The sequence below is a fragment of the Pseudophryne corroboree genome, chromosome 5, assembly GCF_028390025.1.
Source record: "Pseudophryne corroboree isolate aPseCor3 chromosome 5, aPseCor3.hap2, whole genome shotgun sequence".
NCBI lineage: Eukaryota > Metazoa > Chordata > Amphibia > Anura > Myobatrachidae > Pseudophryne > Pseudophryne corroboree.
The window spans coordinates 174,824,457-174,849,714 of record NC_086448.1 but is presented as its reverse complement, the minus strand read 5'-3'; the positions used below and the strand labels follow the sequence as shown (position 1 = coordinate 174,849,714).

General features: G+C 47.7%; 1 protein-coding gene across 11 annotated transcripts in view; it reads right to left on the bottom strand.

Moving 5' to 3' along the window:
- Positions 1-25,258, bottom strand: part of RBM33 (RNA binding motif protein 33) — a 297,939-nt gene that overhangs the window by 100,076 nt on the left and 172,605 nt on the right. For all 11 annotated transcript variants that reach the window (XR_010177641.1, XR_010177640.1, XM_063921887.1 and 8 more), the window contains one exon: positions 25,030-25,088. Coding sequence is in view for 9 of the 11 variants with exons in the window: in XM_063921887.1 (XP_063777957.1) it covers positions 25,030-25,088 (59 nt within the window). In the remaining 2 variants the exon portion in view is untranslated. The remainder of the gene's footprint in view (positions 1-25,029; positions 25,089-25,258) is intronic.

Sequence of the window (25,258 nt, the reverse complement as noted above, 5' to 3'; positions counted from 1 at the left end):
CTGGCATCCATTGTGAACAGCGTCCAGCATAGGATGTTGAAACTCCGACCCTCCATCAGATGGGAAACTTGTAGCCACCATAGTAGGGGTATCCGTTCTTTTGGTGACAGGGTTATATGCTGATGCATGTGCAGGTGAGAACCCGTTGAAACGGTCGTGCATGAGACCTGCCGTACTGTATCGCCTCATAGGAGGCCACCATCTTGCCCAGCAAACGGATACAAAGGTGAATCGAGACCACACCAGGTTTCAGCACCATCCGTATCAGACTGAATAGTTAAGGCCTTGTCCCTGGGAAGGTAAACCTTCTGAGACACCGTATCCAGAATCATCCCCAGGAACTGAATTCTCTGAGACTGTTCCAAGTGAGATTTCTGGAAATTGAGTATCCATCCATGCTCCGTAAGTAAACGAGTAGTCAAGTCAATGCTGTACAGAAGCGGTTGCCTGGACACCACCTTTATCAGGATATCGTCCAGGTACGGAATTATTTGGACACCCCTCATGCGCAGTTGTAGCATCATTTCCGCCATAACCTTTGTGAATACCCTTGGGGCTGTAGAGAGCCCGAAGGGTAAGGCCTGAAACTGGTGATGCTGGTCCAGAATCGCGAACCTGAGGTACGCTTGATGAGGGGGCCAAATTGGGATATGCAGGTATGCGTCCTTGATATCCAGGGACACCAGAAATTCCACCTCCTCCAGATTCACTATCACTGCTCTTCGGTTGTTCAAATTCAAGATGGAATCTCGAAGATACGGTTTCAAGGATTTGAGATTCAAGATCGGTCTTACAGAGACTTTCAGCTTAACCTAAAGAATTTGAGAGGAGGGATTTCCTGGAATTCCACCCGGTATCCTTGGGATATGAGGTCCCTCACACAAGGATCTCAACAGGATATATGTGGGCGAAGTGTTGGAGGCGAGCACCTACCTGAAAGTCGCCTTGCTGCTGGGGAAAACTGTCACGCGGAGGGCTTTGTGGAAGAGGATCCTGAGGCCTGGTCTGCATGTCCAGCAGCAGCTGGTTTACGGGACTTACCGCGTGATCCTCTAGCAGCATTGGAGGCACCTCTGGCCCTGCCTCTGAATCTGGCCACCCGAAAGGACAGCAGGGATGGTCCAGGATAGGGGCGCCTGGCAGGTGGACAGGGCAGACGGCAGATATGTAGATTTACCTGCAGTTGCCTCAGATATCCACTTGTTCAGTTCTTCCCCATCAAGGCATCACCTGTAAAAGGAAAATTTTCAACTCCTTTTTTGGAATCAGCATCCGCTGACTATTGACGCAGTCACAGGGCTCTACGAGCCGATACTGCCATAGCAGTGGTACGGCCATTAATGATACAAGTTCCTTAACGGCCTCACTCAAAGTTTGAAGCATCCTGGATGTGTTTTAGTAATTTAACTATCTCTTCTCGAGGTAGTGTGAGCAACCCTTTCAAAATGTCATCAGACCATTTTACCATGGCTCTAGAAATCCAGCCGCATACTATGGTAGGGCGTTGGGCTACACCTGCTGCAGTATAAATTGATTTAAGAATGGTTTCAATTTTGTGATCAGCTGAGGGAAAACAGCCACAGGTACAGGTAAAACTATCTTACGTTCCAGCCTGGACACAGAGGTGTCCACTGTCGGTGGGGTTTCCCAGACTTTCCTATCCTCTGTAGGGAAGGGGAATGAATTCAACACCCATTTAGGGGTAATAAATTTATTTTCAGGATTAATCCATGCTGCCCCAGCCAGGGAATCCAATTCTTTAGAAACCGGAAAAGTTGCAGAGGACTTTGGCTTTACATTAAAAATAAGAATTTACTTACCGATAATTCTATTTCTCATAGTCCGTAGTGGATGCTGGGGACTCCGAAAGGACCATGGGGAATAGCGGCTCCGCAGGAGACTGGGCACAAAGTAAAAGCTTTAGGACTAGCTGGTGTGCACTGGCTCCTCCCCCTATGACCCTCCTCCAAGCCTCAGTTAGGATACTGTGCCCGGACGAGCGTACACAATAAGAAAGGATTTTGAATCCCGGGTAAGACTCATACCAGCCACACCAATCACACCGTACAACTTGTGATCTGAACCCAGTTAACAGCATGATAACAGAAGGAGCCTCTGAAAAGATGGCTCACAACAACAATAACCCGATTTTTGTAACAATAACTATGTACAAGTAATGCAGACAATCCGCACTTGGGATGGGCGCCCAGCATCCACTACGGACTATGAGAAATAGAATTATCTGTAAGTAAAATCTTATTTTCTCTAACGTCCTAGTGGATGCTGGGGACTCCGAAAGGACCATGGGGATTATACCAAAGCTCCCAAACGGGCGGGAGAGTGCGGATGACTCTGCAGCACCGAATGAGAGAACTCCAGGTCCTCCTCAGCCAGGGTATCAAATTTGTAGAATTTAGCAAACGTGTTTGCCCCTGACCAAGTAGCTGCTCGGCAAAGTTGTAAAGCCGAGACCCCTCGGGCAGCCGCCCAAGATGAGCCCACTTTCCGTGTGGAATGGGCTTTTACAGATTTTGGCTGTGGCAGGCCTGCCACAGAATGTGCAAGCTGAATTGTACTACAAATCCAACGAGCAATCGTCTGCTTAGAAGCAGGAGCACCCAGCTTGTTGGGTGCATACAGGATAAACAGCGAGTCAGATTTTCTGACTCCAGCCGTCCTGGAAACATATATTTTCAGGGCCCAGACTACGTCCAGCAACTTGGAATCCTCCAAGTCCCTAGTAGCCGCAGGCACCACAATAGGTTGGTTTAAGTGAAATGCTGAAACCACCTTAGGGAGAAATTGAGGACGAGTCCTCAATTCTGCCCTGTCCGTATGAAAAATTAGGTAAGGGCTTTTATAGGATAAAGCCGCCAATTCTGATACACGCCTGGCTGAAGCCAGGGCTAACAGCATTACCACTTTCCATGTGAGATATTTCAAGTCCACAGTGGTGAGTGGTTCAAACCAATGTGATTTTAGGAATCCCAACACTACATTGAGATCCCAAGGTGCCACTGGAGGCACAAAAGGAGGCTGTATATGCAGTACTCCCTTGACAAACGTCTGAACTTCAGGAACAGAAGCTAGTTCTTTTTGGAAGAATATCGACAGGGCCGAAATTTGAACCTTAATGGACCCTAATTTGAGGCCCATAGACAGTCCTGTTTGCAGGAAATGCAGGAATCGACCCAGTTGAAATTCCTCCGTAGGTGCCTTCCTGGCCTCGCACCACGCAACATATTTACGCCAAATACGGTGATAATGTTGTACGGTTACATCCTTCCTGGCTTTGATCAGGGTAGGGATGACTTCATCCGGAATGCCTTTTTCCTTCAGGATCCGGCGTTCAACCGCCATGCCGTCAAACGCAGCCGCGGTAAGTCTTGGAACAGACATGGTCCCTGCTGGAGCAGGTCCTGTCTTAGAGGTAGAGGCCACGGGTCTTCCGTGAGCATCTCTTGAATTTCCGGGTACCAAGTCCTTCTTGGCCAATCCGGAGCCACGAGTATAGTCTTTACTCCTCTCCTTCTTATGATTCTCAGTACTTTTGGTATGAGAGGAAGAGGAGGGAACACATACACTGACCGGTACACCCACGGTGTTACCAGAGCGTCCACAGCTATTGCCTGAGGGTCCCTTGACCTGGAGCAATATCTGTCCAGTTTTTTGTTGAGGCGAGACGCCATCATGTCCACCTTTGGTTTTTCCCAACGGTTTACAATCATGTGGAAGACTTCTGGGTGAAGTCCCCACTCCCCCGGGTGAAGATCGTGTCTGCTGAGGAAGTCTGCTTCCCAGTTGTCCACTCCCGGAATGAACACTGCTGACAGTGCTATCACATGATTTTCCGCCCAGCGAAGAATCCTTGCCACTTCCGTCATTGCCCTCCTGCTTCTTGTGCCGCCCTGTCTGTTTACGTGGGCGACTGCCGTGATGTTGTCCGACTGGATCAATACTGGCTGACCCTGAAGCAGAGGCCTTGCCTGACTTAGGGCATTGTAAATGGCCCTTAGTTCCAGGATATTTATGTGAAGTGACGTTTCCATGCTTGACCACAAGCCCTGGAAATTTTTTCCCTGTGTGACTGCTCCCCAGCCTCTCAGGCTGGCATCCGTGGTCACCAGGACCCAATCCTAAATGCCGAATCTGCGGCCCTCTAGGAGATGAGCACTCTGTAACCACCACAGGAGAGACACCCTTGTCCTTGGAGACAGGGTTATCCGCTGATGCATTTGAAGATGCGATCCGGACCATTTGTCTAGCAGATCCAACTGAAAAGTTCTTGCGTGGAATCTGCCGAATGGAATCGCTTCTTAAGAAGCCACCATCTTTCCCAGGACCCTTGTGCACTGATGCACTGACACCTGGCCTGGTCTTAGGAGTTTCCTGACTAGGTCGGATAACTCCCTGGCTTTCTCATCCGGGAGAAACACCTTTTTCTGTACTGTGTCCAGAATCATCCCTAGGAACAGCAGACGTGTCGTCGGAATCAGCTGCGATTTTGGAATATTTAGAATCCATCCGTGCTGTCGTAGTACTATTTGAGATAGTGCTACTCCGACCTCTAACTGTTCTCTGGACCGTGCCCTTATCAGGAGATCGTCCAAGTAAGGGATAATTAAGACGCCTTTTCTTCGAAGAAGAATCATCATTTCGGCCATTACCTTGGTAAAGACCCGGGGTGCCGTGGACAATCCAAACGGCAGCGTCTGAAACTGATAGTGACAGTTCTGTACCACAAACCTGAGGTACCCTTGGTGAGAAGGGCAAATTGGGACATGGAGGTAAGCATCCTTGATGTCCAGAGACACCATGTAGTCCCCTTCTTCCAGGTTCGCTATCACTGCTCTGAGTGACTCCATCTTGAACTTGAACCTTTTTATGTAAGTGTTCAAGGCTTTCAGATTTAAAATGGGTCTCACCGAGCCGTCCGGCTTCGGTACCACAAACAGCGTGGAGTAATACCCCTTTCCCTGTTGTAGGAGGGGTACCTTAATTATCACTTGCTGGGAATACGGCTTGTGAATGGCTTCCAATACCGCCTCCCTGTCGGGGGTAGACGTTGGTAAAGCAGACTTCAGGAACCGGCGAGGGGGAGACGTCTCGAATTCCAATTTGTACCCCTGAGATACTACCTGCAGGATCCAGGGGTCCACTTGCGAGTGAGCCCACTGCGCGCTGAAATTCTTGAGACGGGCCCCCACCGTGCCCGAGTCCGCTTGTAAGGCCCCAGCGTCATGCTGAGGACTTGGCAGAAGCGGGGGAGGGCTTCTGTTCGTGGGAAGAAGCTGTCTGTTGCAGTCTTTTTCCCCTTCCTCTGCCCCGGGGCAGATATGAGTGGCCTTTTGCCCGCTTGCCCTTATGGGGACGAAAGGACTGAGCCTGAAAAGACGGTATCTTTTTCTGCTGCGAGGTGACTTGGGGTAAAAAGGTGGATTTCCCAGCCGTTGCCGTGGCCACCAGGTCCGATAGACCGCCCCCAAATAACTCCTCCCCTTTATACGGCAATACTTCCATATGCCGTTTGGAATCCGCATCCCCTGACCACTGTCGCGTCCATAATCCTCTTCTGGCAGAAATGGACATCGCACTTACTCTTGATGCCAGAGTGCAAATGTCTCTCTGTGCATCTCGCATATATAGGAATGCATCCTTTAAATGCTCTATAGTCAATAATATATTGTCCCTGTCCAGGGTATCAATATTTTCAGTCAGGGAATCCGACCAAGCCACCCCAGCACTGCACATCCAGGCTGAGGCGATTGCTGGTCGCAGTATAACACCAGTATGAGTGTATATACTTTTAAGGATATTTTCCAGCCTCCTATCTGCTGGCTCCTTAAGGGCGGCCGTTTCTGGAGACGGTAACGCCACTTGTTTTGATAAGCGTGTGAGCGCCTTATCCACCCTAGGGGGTGTTTCCCAACGAGCCCTAACCTCTGGTGGGAAGGGATATAGTGCCAATAATTTTTTAGAAATTAGCAGTTTTTTGTCGGGGGTAACCCACGCTTCATCACACACTTCATTCAATTCATCTGATTCAGGAAAAACTACGGGTAGTTTTTTCACACCCCACATAATACCCCTTTTTGTGGTACTTGCAGTATCAGAGATGTGCAAAACCTCCTTCATTGCCGTGATCATGTAACGTGTGGCCCTACTGGAAAATACGTTTGTTTCTTCACCGTCGACACTGGAGTCAGTGTCTGTGTCTGGGTCCGTGTCGACCCACTGAGGTAACGGGCGTTTAATAGCCCCTGACGGTGTTTGAGACGCCTGGACAGGCACTAACTGAGCTGCCGGCTGTCTCATGTCGTCAACAGTTTTTTGTAACGTGCCGACACTGTCACGTAATTCCTTAATTACGGCCATCCATTCAGGTGTCGACTCCCTAGGGGGCGACATCACCATTATAGGCAATTGCTCCGCCTCCACATAATTTTCCTCCTCATACATGTCGACACACACGTACCGACACCCAGCACACACACAGGGAATGCTCTGATAGAGGACAGGACCCACTTAGCCCCTTGGGGAGATAGAGGGAGAGTTTGCCAGCACACACCAGAGCGCTATATATGTATAGGGACAACCTTACAATAAGTGTCTATCCCTTATAGCTGCTTATATCTGTTATTTTGCCAAATAAGTGCCCCCCTCTCTTTTTTACCCTGTTTCTGTAGTTGCAGGATGCAGGGGAGATTCTGGGAGCCTTCCTACCAGCGGAGCTGTGTGGGAAAAATGGCGCTGTGTGCTGAGGAGATAGGCCCCGCCCCCTTCACGGCGGGCTCTTCTCCCGCTTTTTTCTGGAAAACTGGCAGGGGTTAAATACATCCATATAGCCCAGGAGCTATATGTGATGTATTTTTTGCCAAATAAGGTAAATTCATTGCTTCCCAGGGCGCCCCCCCCCAGCGCCCTGCACCCTCAGTGACCGAAGTGTGAAGAGAGCAATGGCGCACAGCTGCAGTGCTGTGCGCTACCTTATGAAGACAGGAAAGTCTTCTGCCGCCGATTTATGGACCTCTTCTTGCTTCAGCATCTGTAAGGGGGCCGGCGGCGCGGCTCCGGGACCCATCCATGGCTGGGCCTGTGATCGTCCCTCTGGAGCTAATGTCCAGTAGCCTAAGAAGCCCAATCCACTCTGCACGCAGGTGAGTTCGCTTCTTCTCCCCTTAGTCCCTCGATGCAGTGAGCCTGTTGCCAGCAGGTCTCACTGAAAATAAAAAACCTATTTAAACTTTTACTCTAAGCAGCTCAGGAGAGCCACCTAGATTGCACCCTTCTCGTTCGGGCACAAAATCTTAACTGAGGCTTGGAGGAGGGTCATAGGGGGAGGAGCCAGTGCACACCAGCTAGTCCTAAAGCTTTTACTTTGTGCCCAGTCTCCTGCGGAGCCGCTATTCCCCATGGTCCTTTCGGAGTCCCCAGCATCCACTAGGACGTTAGAGAAATATAATTCCTCTGCCTGCTCTTCCTCCTTATTAGGGATATTAAGCACCTCTCTAATGGCATAAAGGAGGTCTTCAACACCCGGGGACAGGGAATCATCCTCATCCACCTCAGCCTCTCCCTCATCGAGCTCTGGTAGTTCAGAATCAGAGTCAGATTGTAACAACTGAGGGAGAGTGCGTTTTCTGAGAGACCAACAGGGGGGGCTGAAGAGCTTGCTTGTGGCCGGCAGCAGTTACCATAAACGTGTCCATAGTTTGTTTCAGGATTTGCCTTTCTTGCTTAGCCGTAGCGAACTCTGAATTAATATTGGAAAACAAAGTTTTCAATGATTGCATCCACTCTGGTGCCTGCACATCACTACCTTGTGAAGGAATAGAGCATTGGGTACACATAAGCAATCCCTGTGAGGAAGGTGTAAACCTAGCCTTGCACACAGTACAAACAGACATATGCTTGAGCAGAAAGTACACAGATTAGTATGAAAAAACAGCAGTATTAGTGAGATATGCACACTAACCCAGACCACCCTGAATGGAGTGACAGAGAGATGTGAATCAGCACATTACACCACAGTCTGAGCAGCACCCCGCTGGGTGACTGAGTGTAAATGTCCACCCACACAGCGGTAAAACCGCTGATAATGAGCTCCCCCTCACTATAGCCCCCTGGTACCAGTGTACAATGGTGACTCAGTGGGTTCAGGAGGAGCAGCTTCCGCGTGCAGCAGCAGGAAATGGTGCCCCCATAATGGCGCGCAGTCCCTGTATTATTTTTATACTGGCTCTCCTTATATGCGTGTAAAACAAGAGTATATAGCCCCCGTTTACTTGTTGCCAGTCTGGGTAGTCCGTGTGCACAGCAGCCCGGAGCCGGGTGAACACTGTCCCTCATGCCGCCATCATGCACCGGGGACCCGCTAACCGGGTCCCCAATGTACCACTCACCGCACCGCGACCATCTTTGGCATCTGTTAAGGGGTGGCAGCATGCTGCCGGCGTGGGCTCACCCTCTGGGAGTGTGAGAACATCACCTCAGGGGCTCAGTGTCCTGTCAGCTGGGATGACGAACCATTAACTCTAAGGAAGTTGGTTCGGTCCCCCCTTAAGTCCCATAACGCAGGCAGACTGGTTGCCAACCAGTGTGCCTGAAAATAATAAATGAAAATAAATTTCTGAAGAAAGCTCTCTGTAGAGCAAACAGAATGCACCCGGCTCCTTGGGCACATTTTCTAAACTGAGTCTGCTAGGAGGGGCATAGAGGAGCCAGCACACAATATTCATTTCTTAAAGTGCCAGGCTCCAGTGGACCCGATCTATACCCCATGGTAATCTAATATTCCCCAGTATCCACTAGGATGTAAGAGAAAGATATAGCCTAAATATTACCGTGCATATTGTTAAGTGTGTATGCACGATAATGATACATGCCCCTGTGGGTCGTTATCGTTTATCTCTATCAACTGAACATGCAGTCCAATCTTTATCGTGCATATCGTCCACTTAATTCTTCTAGTGTGTATGCCCCTTAATACTAACGTCTGTATGCTATGGAATACCTAGTGCCTTCGTCTAGGAAGAAATGGATTATTAAAGATATTCTGTGTGACCAAATAAACATCTTCCTGCTTCTATAGGCACCTGTGCTTGTACCCTGCGACCACCAGACAAGCACCACATGATTAGCTGCTCTACAGCTGTCCTGATATTGACACCATTGTCAATAAACTCAAGCTCTCTGCGCTCTACCAAGTGCAGCACTGGTACATAGTAAGCGGCCAGTGGGGAATTAGCAGACACAATCCAGGTGCTGTTGCAGCAGTGTACAACACATGCCCAATTCATAAGCACTTCCAGGTGCCAGTGTAGGAGTATGGTGGTGGCAGCGAGTTAGGAAAACAGTGGGTACAGTCATAGTGTTCAAGCTAGGCTGTTTTAGCAGGGCGTCACGCCCTGCCCTATTGTTAAGGGCAAAATCTGCCCTGCCCTTTCTGCGGCACCCTGCTAAAACAGCTTGTCCGCTTCCTGCTCTCCCAGCGTATACAGATGCCGTGCGCAATCATCCATTAATGCTACGGGAAAGTGCTTGGGGGAAACCCAGCACATACGTAGGTGCTGGGCACGCCCCCAACAGTGATGCCACCGGCTACCCACGCCACCTTAAGTGACATCTGTGGGGGCCGCACTACCCACTTTAATGACGTTTCAGAGAAATACCTCCTATTTACAAAGCCACGCCCCTTTTCGGGTGCGCGTGCTTCTACAAGTGCCCCCACAGATGGGCAGCCTGCCCCACAAACTCCTATGGGGAACACTAAGTCAGTAACAGGGGGTAAGAAAGAATTGCAATACCCCAGGCGTGGCAAAGTTAAACTAGGTACACACTGGAGCAATGTATTACCAGCCTATATGTTGGCCCGTTGCGTGGACATATTGGAACCTGGGTACACACTGAGCGTTGTTAATGAAGAACGGACCAATCACTGTTCCATCCTTCATTAGCATACATGGTGTCCCTAGCGAAATAGTCAGGTTTGATGTGCAGCGCATCAAACTTGACTACAACGCTAGTGACTGCGGGCACGCGCATATCAGGCAATAACTCTGCCCGATATGTGCCGAACTGAGCAAAATATTGGTCCAATCTGCTGGATCAGACGACATTGTTCAGTGTGTACCCATCTTATGCCACATTTACGGTGGTCCAAGTAGTAGTGAATCTACCCCAATCTGGAACACCTGGTTGTCCAAGTCACAACATTCAAAACTGACTCGTGAATGAAATCTCCTCCTTGGTGCATGTGCTGTTTCTAATGCATCGAATGGCTTATGGATGGTACATGTAGCATTTTCCTGGTGAAATGAAGTCTCACTAACCTATTAAACAGAAGCTTGCAGAAAAAACAAAACAAAAAACCCTCCAGTTTAATCACTTAACTGATGATTTTTCCCTTCAAAACTGTTCATTACACAGTTTTTCTAAAAAAAAAATGATTTCATCCAGTTTGAAAAGTATTTTTTTTAAATATTTAAAATAAGATTTTACTTACCGATAAATCTATTTCTCGTAGTCCGTAGTGGATGCTGGGACTCCGTAAGGACCACGAGGGGAATAGCGGCTCCGCAGGAGACAGGGCACAAGAATAAAAGCTTTAGGATCAGGTGGTGTGCACTGGCTCCTCCCCCTATGACCCTCCTCCAAGCCTCAGTTAGGATACTGTGTCCGGACGAGCGTACATAATAAGGAAGGATATTGAATCCCGGGTAAGACTCATACCAGCCACACCAATCACACCGTACAACTCGTGATCTGAACCCAGTTAACAGTATGATAAAACGAAAGGGAGCCTCTGAAAAGATGGCTCACAACAATAATAACCCAAATTTTTGTAACAATAACTATATACAAGTATTGCAGACAATCCGCACTTGGGATGGGCGCCCAGCATCCACTACGGACTACGAGAAATAGATTTATCGGTAAGTAAAATCTTATTTTCTCTGACGTCCTAGTGGATGCTGGGACTCCGTAAGGACCATGGGGATTATACCAAAGCTCCCAAACGGGCGGGAGAGTGCGGATGACTCTGCAGCACCGAATGAGAGAACTCCAGGTCCTCCTCAGCCAGGGTATCAAATTTGTAGAATTTAGCAAACGTGTTTGCCCCTGACCAAGTAGCTGCTCGGCAAAGTTGTAAAGCCGAGACCCCTCGGGCAGCCGCCCAAGATGAGCCCACCTTCCTTGTGGAATGGGCCTTTACCGATTCTGGCTGTGGCAGGCCTGCCACAGAATGTGCAAGCTGAATTGTACTACAAATCCAACGAGCAATCGTCTGCTTAGAAGCAGGAGCACCCAGTTTGTTGGGTGCATACAGGATAAACAGTGAGTCAGATTTTCTGACTCCAGCCGTCCTGGAAACATATTTTCAGGGCCCTGACAACGTCAAGCAACTTAGAGTCCTCCAAGTCCCTAGTAGCCGCAGGTACCACAATAGGTTGGTTCATGTGAAATGCAGAAACCACCTTAGGTAGAAATTGAGGACGAGTCCTCAATTCTGCCCTGTCAGAATGAAAAATTAAGTAAGGGCTTTTATATGATAAAGCCGCCAATTCTGACACACGCCTGGCTGAAGCCAGGGCTAACAGCATCGTCACCTTCCATGTGAGATATTTTAAGTCCACAGTGGTGAGTGGTTCAAACCAATGTGACTTTTGGAAACTCAACACAACATTGAGATCCCAAGGTGCCACTGGAGGCACAAAAGGAGGCTGTATATGCAGTACCCCTTTTACAAATGTCTGAACTTCAGGCACTGAAGCCAGTTCTTTCTGGAAGAAAATCGACAGGGCCGAAATTTGAACCTTAATGGACCCTAATTTTAGGCCCATAGATAGTCCTGTTTGCAGGAAATGGAGGAAACGACCCAGTTGAAATTCCTCTGTAGGGGCCTTCTTGGCCTCACACCACGCAACATATTTTCGCCAAATGCGGTGATAATGTTTTGCGGTTACGTCCTTCCTGGCCTTGACCAGGGTAGGGATGACTTCATCTGGAATGCCTTTTTCCTTCAGGATCCGGCGTTCAACCGCCATGCCGTCAAACGCAGCCGCGGTAAGTCTTGGAACAGACAAGGCCCCTGCTGGAGCAGGTCCTTTCTTAGAGGTAGAGGCCACGGTTCGTCCGTGAGCATCTCTTGAAGTTCCGGGTACCAAGTCCTTCTTGGCCAATCCGGAACCACGAGTATAGTTCTTACTCCTCTCCTTCTTATGATTCTCAGTACTTTTGGTATGAGAGGCAGAGGAGGGAACACATACACTGACTGGTACACCCACGGCGTTACCAGAGCGTCCACCGCTATTGCCTGAGGGTCCCTTGACCTGGCGCAATATCTGTCTAGTTTTTTGTTTAGACGGGACGCCATCATGTCCACCTTTGGTTTTTCCCAACGGTTTACTATCAGGTGGAAGACTTCTGGGTGAAGTCCCCACTCTCCCGGGTGGAGGTCGTGTCTGCTGAGGAAGTCTGCTTCCCAGTTGTCCACTCCCGGAATGAACACTGCTGACAGTGCTATCACATGATTTTCCGCCCAGCGAAGAATCCTTGCAGCTTCTGCCATTGCCCTCCTGCTTCTCGTGCCGCCCTGTCTGTTTACGTGGGCGACTGACGTGATGTTGTCCGATTGGATCAATACCGCCCGACCCTGAAGCAGGGGTTTCGCTTGACTTAGGGCATTGTAAATGGCCCTTAGTTCCAGAATGTTTATATGAAGAGATGTTTCCATGCTTGACCACAAGCCCTGGAAATTTCTTCCCTGTGTGACTGCTCCCCAGCCTCTCAGGCTTGCATTTCTTGCATGGAATCTTCCGAATGGAATCGCTTCGTAAGAAGCCACCATTTTTCCCAGGACCCTCGTGCACTGATGCACTGACACCTGGCCTGGTTTTAGGAGGTTCCTGACTAGCTCGGATAACTCCCTGGCCTTCTCCTCCGGGAGAAACACCTTCTTCTGGACTGTGTCCAGAATCATTCCTAGGAACAGTAGACGTGTCGTTGGAATCAGCTGCGATTTTGGAATATTTAGGATCCACCCGTGCTGACGTAACACTACCTGAGATAGTGCTACTCCGACTTCTAACTGTTCCCTGGACCTTGCCCTTATCAGGAGATCGTCCAAGTAAGGGATAATTAAGATGCCTTTTCTTCGAAGAAGAATCATCATTTCGGCCATTACCTTGGTAAAGACCCGAGGTGCCGTGGACAACCCAAACGGCAGCGTCTGAAACTGATAATGACAGTTTTGTACTACAAACCTGAGGTACCCTTGGTGAGAAGGGTAGATTGGGACGTGGAGATAAGCATCTTTGATGTCCAGAGACACCATATAGTCCCCTTCTTCCAGGTTCGCCATCACCGCTCTGAGTGACTCCATCTTGAATTTGAACCTTTTTATGTAAGTGTTCAAGGATTCCAGATTTAAAATTGGTCTCACCGAGCCGTCCGGCTTCGGTACCACAAACAGCGTGGAATAATACCCCTTTCCCTGTTGTAGGAGGGGTACCTTGATTATCACCTGCTGGGAATACAGCTTGTGAATGGCTTCCAAAACTGCCTCCCTGTCGGAGGGAGACTTTGGTAGAGCAGACTTCAGGAACCGGCGAGGGGGAAACGCCTCGAATTCCAGTTTGTACCCCTGCGATACTACCTGTAGAATCCAGGGGTCCACTTGCGAGTGAGCCCACTGCGCGTTGAAATTCTTGAGACGGGCCCCCACCATGTCTGAGTCTGCTTGTAAAGCCCCAGCGTCATGCTGAAGACTTGGCAGAAGCAGGGGAGGGCTTCTGTTCCTGGGAAGCGGCTGCTTGGTGCAGTCTTTTTCCTCTTCCTCTGCCCCGGGGCAGAAAAGAGTGGCCTTTTGCTCGCTTGTACTTATGGGAACGAAAGGACTGAGTTTGAAAAGACGGTGTCTTTTTCTGCTGATGTGAAGTGACCTGGGGTAAAAAGGTGGACTTTCCAGCCGTTGCCGTGGCCACCAGGTCCGATAGACCAGCCCCAAATAACTCCTCCCCTTTATACGGCAATACTTCCATATGTCGTTTGGAATCCGCATCCCCTGACCACTGTCGCGTCCATAACGCTCTTCTGGCAGAAATGGACATAGCACTTACTCTTGATGCCAGGGTGCAAATATCCCTCTGTGCATCACGCATATATAGTAATGCATCCTTCAAATGTTCTATAGTTAACAATATATTGTCCCTATCCAGGGTATCAATATTTTCAGTCAGGGAATCCGACCACGCGACTCCAGCACTGCACATCCAGGCTGAAGCGATTGCTGGTCGCAGTATAACACCAGTATGTGTGTATATACTTTTTAGGATATTTTCCAGCCTTCTATCAGCTGGTTCTTTGAGGGTGGCCGTATCAGGAGATGGTAACGCTACTTTTTTAGATAAACGTGTGAGCGCCTTATCTACCCTAGGGGGTGTTTCCCAACGCGTCCTAACCTCTGACGGGAAAGGATATAGTGCCAATAATTTATTAGAAATTAGCAGTTTTTTTGTCGGGGGAAACCCACGCTTTATCACACACCTCATTTAATTCATCTGACTCAGGAAAAACTATTGGTAGTTTTTTCACACCCCACATAATACCCTTCTTTGTAGTACTTGTAGTGTCAGAAATGTTCAATGCCTCCTTCATTGCCGTGATCATGTAACGTGTGGCCCTACTGGACATTACGTTTGTCTCCTCACCGTCGACACTAGACTCAGTATCTGTGTCTGTGTCGACCCACTGAGGTAACGGGCGTTTTAGGGCCCCTGACGGTGTCTGAGACGCCTGGACAGGCACTAATTGATTTGCCGGCTGTCTCATGTCGTCAACAGTTTTTTGCAAAGTGCTGACATTATCACTTAATTCTTTAAATACGATCATCCAGTCAGGTGTCGACTCCCTAGGGGGTGACATCACTAACCCAGGCAATTGCTCCGCCTCCACATCATTTTCCTCCTCATACATGTCGACACACACGTACCGACACACAGCACACACACCGGGAATGCTCTGATAGAGGACAGGACCCCACTAGCCCTTTGGAGAGACAGAGGGAGAGTCTGCCAGCACACACCAAGCGCTATATATATATACAGGGATAACCTTATATAAGTGTTATTCCCTTATAGCTGCTGTTTATTATTATTAGCTGCCAATAGTGCCCCCCCTTCTCTTTTTTACCCTGATTCTGTAGCAGGTCTGCAGGGGAGAGTCAGGGAGCCGTCCTTCCAGCGGAGCTGTGAGGGAAAATGGCGCTCGTGTGCTGAGGAGATAGGCTCCGCCCCTTCACGACGTCCTTATCTCCCGCTCTTTTCTGTAAAAATGGCAGGGGTTAAAATACATCCATATAGCCCAGGAGCTATATGTGATGTATTCTTTTGCCAACCTAAGGTATTATCTGTTTATATTGCGTCTCAGGGCGCTCCCCCCCCAGCGCCCTGCACCCTCAGTGACCGGAGTGTGAAGTGTGCTGAGAGCAATGGCGCACAGCTGCGGTGCTGTGCGCTACCTTAGTCTGAAGACAGGACCGTCTTCTGCCGCCGATTTCACCGGACCTCTTCGCTCTTCTGGCTCTGTAAGGGGGCCGGCGGCGCGGCTCCGGGACCCATCCAGGCTGAACCTGTGATCGTCCCTCTGGAGCTAATGTCCAGTAGCCTAAGAAGCCCAATCCACTCTGCACGCAGGTGAGTTCGCTTCTTCTCCCCTTAGTCCCACGATGCAGTGAGCCTGTTGCCAGCAGGACTCACTGAAAATAAAAAACCTAAAATAAACTTTTATTCTAAGCAGCTCAGGAGAGCCACCTAGCCTGCACCCTTCTCGTTCGGGCACAAAAATCTAACTGAGGCTTGGAGGAGGGTCATAGGGGGAGGAGCCAGTGCACACCACCTGATCCTAAAGCTTTTATTCTTGTGCCCTGTCTCCTGCGGAGCCGCTATTCCCCTCGTGGTCCTTACGGAGTCCCAGCATCCACTAGGACGTCAGAGAAATATTATATTATGCACATTTGCAGAACGGATCATCTTGTCAAAAACTAAGGGACACAGTGGGGTGGCGCAGTTACATGTGATCTTACCATGCTAGTTGAGTGGTTATAGCACCTTTTTACCTAGTAAACAAAAACCCCCAACCCTAGCCTGTAAGTAAAATAGTGCAATAATGAATATCATATAGGCTACTGTACATGGCTTCTGTATAGCACCACAAACTGTACGGAGACTTTCAAATGGTTAAAATGAAAATTAAGTAAAATCTAAAACCAAACCACTTATGGTTCAACTTCTAAATTGCCTTTAACAAGTCATTGCCTTTACCCAGAACAACATGTCAAAGCATCATTTACAGAATGCTCTAGAAGTTGTCAGACAAGCCTCCTAGAGCATTTTACTCTAGAAGGCTTGGGTATTTTACAATTACCCTGTCATTAAATATAAATATCTCAACACACACACATGCATTTCCAGCCTCTTCTCACTAGTATTCCATTTCTTAATCAAAGAACAGTTAAGCTTGCTCTAAATAGCATGGGTGAAAGCAGTCCTATTAAGACGAGCCAACAGCAGAAGGGTATTCATTGATATGATTAAATGTGATGGGATGATAATGTATGGTAATTGTAATTAATCAGAGACCTACCAGCAAATGGAGGATGTTCAATATTATGTAAGCTGCATTTTAAACTGCATCCCCTCTGTACTAGCTTGACAAGACTTGACAGCTGGAGGAATCTCATGTTGCATCTGTTCACTACGACTTATACATTAGATATGACAAAATATGCAACATTCCTTTACTTCTTCAACCAGCATCATTATTAAGCCTTACTCTGTGTATAAAGACAGTAGATGCGGAAAATGAAAGCTTCATTTGGAGTCCAGTGGAAGGCACTGCTTTGCATCTACAAATATCTTATGTCAGTACACACAGAGAAATTCAAATTGGGACAGCAGTTTCATTCAGACATAATTTCCATGAAATGCCATGTAACGCATCGAGCAGGAAATGTCACTCTCTGCCACCTGATACCACGGCCTCTGTTCAATATGTGACAAGCCAGGGACATATTCATTCTCTATCCAAGTAATTGTCAAGTACACACTAGCGGGAGAACCAAGGCAGACTCTATAGGTAGTTTTCTATAGAAAATGTAAAACCTACATTTTGTCATATGGGAGTGTGCGCAGAAATAATAAGAGTTAACTTACCGGTAAATCTATTTCTCGTAGTCCGTAGTGGATGCTGGGGACTCCGTAAGGACCATGGGGATAGATGGGCTCCGCAGGAGACATGTGCACTTTAAGAAAGAATTTAGGTTCTGGTGTGCTCTGGCTCCTCCCTCTATGCCCCTCCTCCAGACCTCAGTTAGAGAAACTGTGCCCAGAAGAGCTGACAGTACAAGGAAAGGATTTTGGTAATCCAGGGCAAGATTCATACCAGCCACACCAATCACACCGTATAACATGAGTTTATAACAACCAGTCAACAGTATGACAACAACAGAGCATCAGGTCCAACCCTGATGCAACCATAACATAACCCTTATTGAAGCAATAACTATATACAAGCATTGCAGAAGAAGTCCGCACTTGGGACGGGCGCCCAGCATCCACTACGGACTACGAGAAATAGATTTACCGGTAAGTAAAATCTTATTTTCTCTAACGTCCTAGTGGATGCTGGGGACTCCGTAAGGACCATGGGGATTATACCAAAGCTCCCAAACGGGCGGGAGAGTGCGGATGACTCTACAGGACCGATTGAGCAAACACAAGGTCCTCCTCAGCAAGGGTATCAAACTTGTAGAACTTTGCAAAAAAGTGTTTGAACCTGACCAAGTAGCCGCTCGGCAAAGCTGTAATGCCGAGACCCCTCGGGCAGCCGCCCAAGAAGAGCCCACCTTCCTAGTGGAATGGGCCTTAACTGATTTTGGCAGCGGCAATCCAGCCGCAGAATGAGCCTGCTGAATCGTGTTACAGATCCAGCAAGCAATAGTTTGCTTTAAAGCAGGAGCACCAAGCTTGTTGGAAGCATACAGGAGAAACAAAGACTCTGTTTTCCTGACCCTAGCCGTTCTGGCTACATAAACCTTCAAAGCCCTGACCACATCAAGCAACTCGGAATCCTCCAAGTCAGTAGTAGCCACAGGCACCACAATAGGTTGGTTTATATGAAAGGATGAAACCACTTTCGGCAGAAATTATGGACGGGTACGCAATTCTGCTCTATCCGCATGGAAAACCAGATAGGGGCTTTTATGTTACAAAGCCGCCAACTCTGACACACGCCTAGCCGAAGCCAAGGCTAACAGCATGACCACCTTCCACGTGAGATATTTCAACTCCACCGTTTTGAGTGGTCCAAACCAGTGGGATTTCAGGAAACTCAACACCACGTTAAGATCCCAAGGTGCCACTGGAGGCACAAAAGGGGGCTGAATATGCAGCACTCCCTTTACAACCGTCTGAACTTCAGGTAGAGAAGTCAACTCCTTTTGAAAGAAAATGGATAGGACCGAAATCTGGACCTTAATGGAACCCAACTTTAGGCCCAAAATCACTCCTGACTGTAGGAAGTGAAGGAACGGCCCAGCTGGAATTCCTCCGTAGGGGCATTCCTGGCCTCACACCAAGCAACATATTTTTGCCATATACGGTGATAATGTTGAGCTGTTACGTCGTTCCTAGCCCTTATCAGCGTAGGAATGACCTCATACGGAATGCCTTTCTCTGCTAGGATCCGGCGTTCAACCGCCATGCCGTCAAACGCAGCCGCGGCAAGTCTTGGAACAGACAGGGCCCCTGTTGAAACAAGTCCTGTCTTAGAGGAAGAGGCCACGGGTCCTCTGTGAGCATTTCTTGCAGATCTGGATACCAAGTCCTTCGTGGCCAATCTGGAACAATGAGTATTGTTCTCACTCCTCTTTTTCTTATTATCCTCAGCACCTTGGGTCTGAGAGGAAGAGGAGGGAATACATAGACCGACTGGAACACCCACGGTGTCACCAGGGCATCTACAGCTATCGCCTGAGGGTCTCTTGACCTGACACAATACCTCTGTAGCTTATTGTTGAGGCGGGATGCCATCATGTCCACCTGTGGCAGTCCCCACCGACTTGTAATCTGTGCGAAGACTTCCTGATGAAGTCCCCACTCTCCCGAGTGGAGGTCGTGTCCGCTGAGAAAGTCTGCTTCCCAGTTGTCCACTCCCGGGATGAACACGGCTGACAGTGCGCTTACGTGATTCTCCGGTGGCTTCCGCCATCGCCACTCTGCTCCTTGTGCCGCCTTGTCGGTTTACATGAGCCACTGCGGTGATGTTGTCTGACTGAATCAGAACCGGTTGGTCGCGAAGCAAGTTCTCCGCTTGACGCAGGGCGTTGTATACGGCCCTTAGTTCCAGGATGTTGATGTGAAGGCAAGTCTCTCGACTTGACCACAGACCTTGGAAATCTCTTCCCTGTGTGACTGCTCCCCACCCTCGGAGGCTTGCATCCGTGGTCACCAGGACCCAGTCCTGAATGCCGAATCTGCGGCCCTCTAGAAGGTGAGCGCTCTGCAGCCGCCACAGAAGAGACACCCTGGCCCTGGGGGATAGGGTGATTAACCGATGCATCTGAAGATGTGATCCGGTCCACTTGTCCAGTAAGTCCCATTGAAAAGGTCCTCGCATGGAACCTGCTGAAGGGAATGGCCTCTATGATGCCACCATCTTTCCCAGGACTCGAGTGCAGTGATGCACTGACACCTGTTTTGGTTTTAATAGGTTCCTGACCAGTGTCATGAGTTCCTGAGCTTTCTCTATCGGGAGATAAACCCTTTTCTGGTCTGTGTCTAGAATCATACCCAGGAAAGGCAGACTAGTCATAGGAACCAACTGCGACTTTGGAATATTTAGAATCCAGCCGTGTTGTTGTAACACTTCCAGAGAAAGTGCTACGCTGATCAGCAACTGCTCTCTTGATCTCGCCTTTATGAGGAGATCGTCCAAGTATGGGATAATTGTGACCCCTTGCTTCCTCAGGAGTACCATCATTTCCGCCATTTCCTTGGTAAATATTCTCGGTGCCGTGGAGAGACCAAACGGCAACGTCTGAAATTGGTAATGACAGTCCTGTACCACAAATCTGAGGTACGCCTGATGAGGTGGATAAATGGGGACATGAAGGTATGCATCCTTTATGTCCAGAGACACCATAAAATCCCCCCCTTCCAGGCTTGCGATGACCGCTCTCAGCGATTCCATCTTGAACTTGAACCTTTTCAGGTATATGTTCAGGGATTTTAAATTCAATATGGGTCTGACCAAACCGTCCGGTTTCGGGACTACAAACATGGTCGAATAATAACCCCTTGCCTGTTAAAGGAGGGGAACCTTGACCACCACCTGTTGAAGATACAATTTGTGAATTGCACTTAACACTATTTCCCTCTCGTGGGGGGAAGCTGGTCGGGTCGATTTGAGGTATCGGTGAGGGGGCATCTCTTCGACTTCCAGCTTGTATCCCTGAGACACAATATTTATTGCCCAGGGATCCACCTGGGAGTGAACCCACTTGTGGCTGAAATTTCGAAGACCTTCCCCCACCAGGCCTAGTTCCGCCTGTGGAGCCGCAGCGTCCTGCAGTGGATTTTGTAGAGGCCGGAGAGGACTTCTGTTCCTGGGAACTAGCTGTGTTGTGCAGCTCCTTTCCTCTGCCCCTGCCTCTGGCAAGAAAGGACGCACCTCGGACTTTCTTGCTTTGTGATCGAAAGGACTGCATTTGATAATGTCGTGCTTTCTTAGGCTGTGCGGGAATTTAAGGCAAAAGATCAGAATTACCGGCTATAGCTGTGGAGACCAGGTCCGAGAGCCCTTCTCCACACAATTCCTCAGCCTTGTAAGGTAAACCTTGCATATGCCTCTTTTAGCCGGCATCACCTGTGCATGTCCCACAGGACACGTCTAGCAGAAATCGACATAGCGTTGACTCTAGAACCCAGTAGACTAATGTCTCTTTGGGCATGTTTTATTTATATATATATATATATATATATATATATATATATATATATACACACACACACATATATACACATACTAGATTCTCCATGTCCACGCTGCTACAGCGCTATAACCCCATGCCGGCACAATCGCCGGTCTGAGTAGTGTACCAGCATTTGTGTAAATGGACCTCAAAGTACTTTTACTGCATGCTATCTGCAGGATCCCTGAGGATAGCTGTTAAGTCAGCGCTACCTTTTGGGTAAACGTGACAAGCTTTGTCCACCCTAGGGGAAGATTCCCATCGTATCCTGGCCCTAGTAGGGAAAGGATACTCCCTGAGAATTCTTTGTGGGAAGCTGCAGCTTCTTGTCTGGAGATTCCCACTCTTTTTCTTCATGAGAGGAGGGAAATTTACCTCAGCTTTCTTCCCCTTAAACATGTGTACCCTTGTGTCAGGGACAGATGAGTCATCAGTGATATGCAAAATATCTTTCATTACAATAATCATATATTGAATACTTTCCTGCCATTTTGGCTGTAACTTTGCATTATCGTAGTCGACACTGGAGTCAGACTCCGTGTCGATATCAGTGTCTATTATTTTGGATAGTGAGCGTTGTGAGACTCTGAATGTCTCTGCGACATAGGGACAGACATGGGTAGATTCCCTGTCTGTTCTCAATCTTTTGTGCAATAAATTTACCTCCGCACTTAATTTCACATATCCAATCAGGTGTCGGCGTTGTCGACGGAGACATAACACACACACATTTGCTCCATCGCCTCCTTAGGAGAGCCTTTTACCTCAGACATGTCGACACACGTACCGACACACCACACACTCAGGGAATGCTCATCTGAAGATAATTTCCCCACAAGGCCCTTTGGAGAGACAGAGAGAGAGTATGCCAGCACACACCCCAGCGCTATATGACCCAGGAAAAAAACACAGCAATTTAATGTTTACCCAGTAGCGCTGTTATTATCTGCGCCGAATTATGTGCCCCCCCCCTCTTCTTTAAAACCCTCTCTTCTAAGCAGGGTAGAGACCGGGGGAGCTTCCTCTCAGCGGTGCTGTGGAGAAAAAACATGGCGCTGGTGAGAGCTGAGGAAGAAGCCCCACCCCCTCAACGGCGGGCTTCTGTCCCGCTTAATAATACATTTTCTTGGCGGGGGCTCATACATATATACAGTGCCCAACTGTATATATGTTTACTTTTGCCAAAATGAGGTCCAAATGCTGCCCAGGGCGCCCCCCCCTGCGCCCTGCACCCTTACAGTGACCGGAGTATGTGAGGTGTGTGGGAGCAATGGCGCACAGCTGCAGTGCTGTGCGTTACCTCAGTGAAGAACGGAGTCTTCTGCCGCCGATTTCGAAGTCTTCTTGCTTCTCATACTCACCCGGCTTCTGTCTTCCGGCTCTGCGAGGGGGGCGGCGGCGCGGCTCTGGGATCGGACGGCGAGGGTGAGATCCTGCGTACGATCCCTCTGGAGCTAATGGTGTCCAGTAGCCTAAGAAGCAGGACCTAGCTTCAGAGAGTAGGGCTGCTCCTCTTTCCCCTCAGTCCCACGATGCAGGGAGTCTCTTGCCAGCAGAGCTCCCTGAAAATAAAAAACCTAACAAAATACTTTCACTCAGCAAACTCAGGAGAGCTCACTGAAAAGCACCCAGCTCGCACTGGGCACAGTATCAAACTGAGGTCTGGAGGAGGGGCATAGAGGGAGGAGCCAGAGCACACCAGAACCTAAATTCTTTCTTAAAGTGCCCATGTCTCCTGCGGAGCCCGTCTATCCCCATGGTCCTTACGGAGTCCCCAGCATCCGCTAGGACGTTAGAGAAAATATCTATTCTATGTTAAAAACCACTTGATCAAAAACTAGCAGTATATATTAGTCTACAAAGACTGAAGGGCCAGGCAAAATACTTAATGGGCCACAGCAAGCCCATAGACCAGAAGTTTCAAAACTCAGTTCTCAGCGCACACTAACAGTCCAGGTTTTAAGGATATCCATGCTTTAGTACAGGCAATTTAATTAGTACCTTAGTAAATTTGATTATAACCACATGTGCTCAAGCATGGATATCATTAACACCTGGACTGCTCAGGTGCCTTGAGAACCAAGTTTGGAAACCACTGCTAAAGACTATCAAATAGAAATCAATGCCCTACATAAACTAGCATCTTTCCATCCTGGTGTAAGCTTTAACTCACACATTCTCAAATTAAATATACTATTGCGAATGACCCGGACGATTCTGTACTCAAGACTGTACAAATCTGATAAGTAGCTAGTCACACACTGAAGTTGGAGTTCGATATTTGTAGTTGGTTTGTTTGTTTTTGGAAGGGGGTGTGGGGGGAATGTTTCTGTACCCTCAACTGTGCCATGCTTTGAGTGTACAGTTTGGAGGAAACCAGCCATATTTTATGTATTCTCCAGTCAAAAAACTGTAGGGCAAGACAGGCTGCCACTCAGAGCCAAATAAGAAGACGAGAGTCGTTTCTGATGAAGATTGGAATGCAATGTTGGATTGTGTTATGGAGGCTACATCAAATGCACAGTAACAACAGATTTATAATTTTCATAGATTTTGCTGTACTCCACTCAATATGTTCCAACTGTGAAGAAGGTAAATGTGATTAATCTCCCTGATGACTATTCCTCCTCTCTGTCCTAAGTTGGTCTATATGGGATTTCACTTGAAGAAACGCTCACTAAACAGATGTTTAAATACATTTTTAAGTTTTACACCTTAATTACTGCAAAGGGATGGAACCTTGTGTGGTTTTCCTAGTATAGGTCTTGCTTTACAATTACTTCTCATGCGGTAGACTGTGACTGAGTATGTAGGTTTTGTTTTAAATGTTATTTTATTCACAGCCTTGTGCAGCGACACAAATTTTCATTAACTGGCTTAAATTCTAATTTCAATGATGGGTCTCAGTGATAATATCTGTGGAGCCCGTATGGCAGTGTATCATTCTGCTATGTAAACAGTGCAACACTCTTTAGGTTGACACACAGGTTATCCAATTGTCCAGTGTGACTTATTGATTTTTTTTTTAGTTTTTTTTCACCCTTTTAAGCTTGTCTTCCTTTTTCTGGAAAATCGAAACACTTGAAATAAAAAAATACCGTATTTAAAAATAAATAAATACAGGTTGAGTATCCCATATCCAAATATTCCAAAATACGGAATATTCCGAAATACGGACTTTTTTGAGTGAGAGTGAGATAGTGAAACCTTTGTTTTTTGATGGTTCAATGTACACAAACTTTGTTTAATACACAAAATTATTAAAATATTGTATTAAATGACCTTCAGGGTGTGTGTATATGGTGTATATGAAACATAAATGAATTGTGTGACTGTAGACACACTTTGTTTAATGCACAAAGTTATAAAAAATATTGGCTAAAATTACCTTCAGGCTGTGTGTATAAGGTGTATATGTAACATAAATGCATTCTGTGCTTAGACTTAGGTCCCATCACCATGATATCTCATTATGGTATGCAATTATTCCAAAATACGGAAAAATCCGATATCCAAAAAACCTCTGGTCCCAAGCATTTTGGATAAGGGATACTCAACCTGTAATACAGCCACACAGCCTGAACTGGCCCTAATGTTGCAGGATACGCTTCATACTTGACTACACATGTAAAAGGTAAAACTGGACAGATCTGGGTACTCGAGGGGCCTAGCTACAGGATTACACTGGGGGCCTGGTAATGCAGGAGCTTAATAACTAGGGTTTTAAAACTGGTAAATAGCTAGAAACTACAAAAAACAAACAAGTACGATAATGACCCAACCACTTTATTATAGAAAATACAATTTGGCCAATTCTGCTTTACCACTGGCTATGCCACTTTCCATCCGTAAAAAGCCCCCAATGGACCATTGTAAAACCACTCCCCCCATCCCCCAAAACATTAAATAAATTCACAAAAAAAAAAAAATTGAAGAGATTACAAACAGATTTTTTATTTTTCTTTGGCCTCTGTGCATATACAGCAGCTGATACTCACCGGAAACCTTGGCGGACCCATTGCTGGACGAGGCTGGTTTGGGGCTGGCAGCAGGGGAACTGCAAAGAAAGAAAAACTGAGCTGCTTTTTCTTTTCTCTCCACACAATGGTCAGACAACCATGAAATTTATAGTGACCCAAGTAAAATGGCTCAGTGGGTCAGGCTCATAAATTACTTGGTCAGTTTCATTAACACCATTTTTTAGAATTAAATTTAAAACAGGTTGAG